The sequence below is a fragment of the Myzus persicae genome, unplaced genomic scaffold (genome assembly GCF_001856785.1).
Source record: "Myzus persicae strain clone G006 unplaced genomic scaffold, MPER_G0061.0, whole genome shotgun sequence".
Classification (NCBI taxonomy): domain Eukaryota; kingdom Metazoa; phylum Arthropoda; class Insecta; order Hemiptera; family Aphididae; genus Myzus; species Myzus persicae.
This window is the reverse complement of record NW_019101731.1, coordinates 1-1,429: the sequence shown is the minus strand read 5'-3', so window position 1 is coordinate 1,429 and position 1,429 is coordinate 1. Positions and strand designations below refer to the sequence as shown.

General features: G+C 30.4%; 1 protein-coding gene across 1 annotated transcript; it reads left to right on the top strand.

Annotated features, from left to right (window-relative positions):
• Positions 1–28: 28 nt before the first annotated feature.
• LOC111030303 (calpain-A-like) lies at positions 29–1,341 on the top strand (the record flags this gene model as incomplete). Its single annotated transcript, XM_022309727.1, has 5 exons — positions 29–208; positions 306–463; positions 560–813; positions 922–1,085; positions 1,209–1,341. Coding segments are annotated over exons 1-5 (889 nt in total), but the record flags the coding sequence as incomplete, so codon positions are not given.
• Between the last annotated feature and the right edge of the window lie 88 nt (positions 1,342–1,429).

Below are 1,429 nucleotides of genomic sequence, written 5' to 3'. Positions count from 1 at the left end.
AAAAAAAAAACAATTTTACATGACTAGAATGAACGGTTCATACGAAGCTTTGGAAGGAGGTTTCACAATGGAGGCTATGGGAGATTTCACTGGTGGTGTGTCAGAAATATTTGAACTGAATAATCCACCATCTAATTTGTTCATGATTATGCTAAATTCATATCAACGAAAATCGCTCATGTGTGGTGCAATACTCAATTCGCAATCGGTTAGATTTTCAACTTTATTTAAAAAAATGTTTAGTTTTTAATTTTCATCATTTTAGATTTCATTTATAAACTGTATAAAATGTATTAATGTTAAAGCCTGACCCAACCAAAACAGGATTAATCAAAGGCCATGCATATAGTATTACCAGGATAACTTATATACCTTTACCAACAAGAAATAGTATAATACCTTTAGTTAGACTTCGAAATCCTTGGGGTAATGATAGTGAATGGAACGGCCGTTGGAGTGACAAGTAAGCTTTTTGTTATAATGTGAAGATTCCTTTTTTTTACTTAATGTTATTTATAAAAGTGCCATTTTAATTTATTAATTTTATAATATTTTATAGATCAGATGAATGGTTAACTATACCCCCACAATTACAACAATCAATAGGTCTTATAAAAGAAGATGATGGCGAATTTTGGATGTCTTACGAAGATTTTGTCAAATATTTCACTGCATTGGAAATTTGTCATTTAGATCCTGATTATCTAGACAGGGAACAATTTGGGACAGGAGTGCAAAAAAAATGGGATCTGAGTATATTTGAAGGCGAATGGGTCCGTGGTGCTACAGCTGGTGGCTGTGATAAATTTCAAGGTACAATTATTTTGGATAATAAAATTATTATTACAATTCGTAATGAATTATAATAATATATAAGATTATAAGATATTATATATGAGATGTTGATCAATGGTTATTTAGATACGTTTTCAAGTAATCCTCAGTACTATGTAACATTAGTAGATCCAGACGATAATGACAATAAGCATACTTGTACCGTAATTATTTCATTGATGCTCAAGGATATGCGCTGCCAAAAGAAACACAGGGATACATCACTGTCATTTGGATTTTATGTTTATAATGTAAGTAGGATAATAAGGTATCATAATTTTTTTTAAAGTTATTCTATTACTTTGATAATAATACAAGTTGTAAAATGTACTTATTATTTCTAATGATGCTCACTCTATTAATTTATCGCATAGCTCAACACTTCAGAGTCTGTGCCGAAACCATTGGACACAAATTTTTTTAAAAATAACCGTCCTTTAGATAAGTTCTTTAATTGTCCTGAGTTCAAACCAAGAGAAGTCTGTAAGAGATTGAATGTACCTCCTGGTAAATATTGTATTGTAACTTGTACGTCTAACCAGAATGAACAAGGCTCGTTTTTACTCAGAGTATTTTCAGAAAAAAAAAACAATTT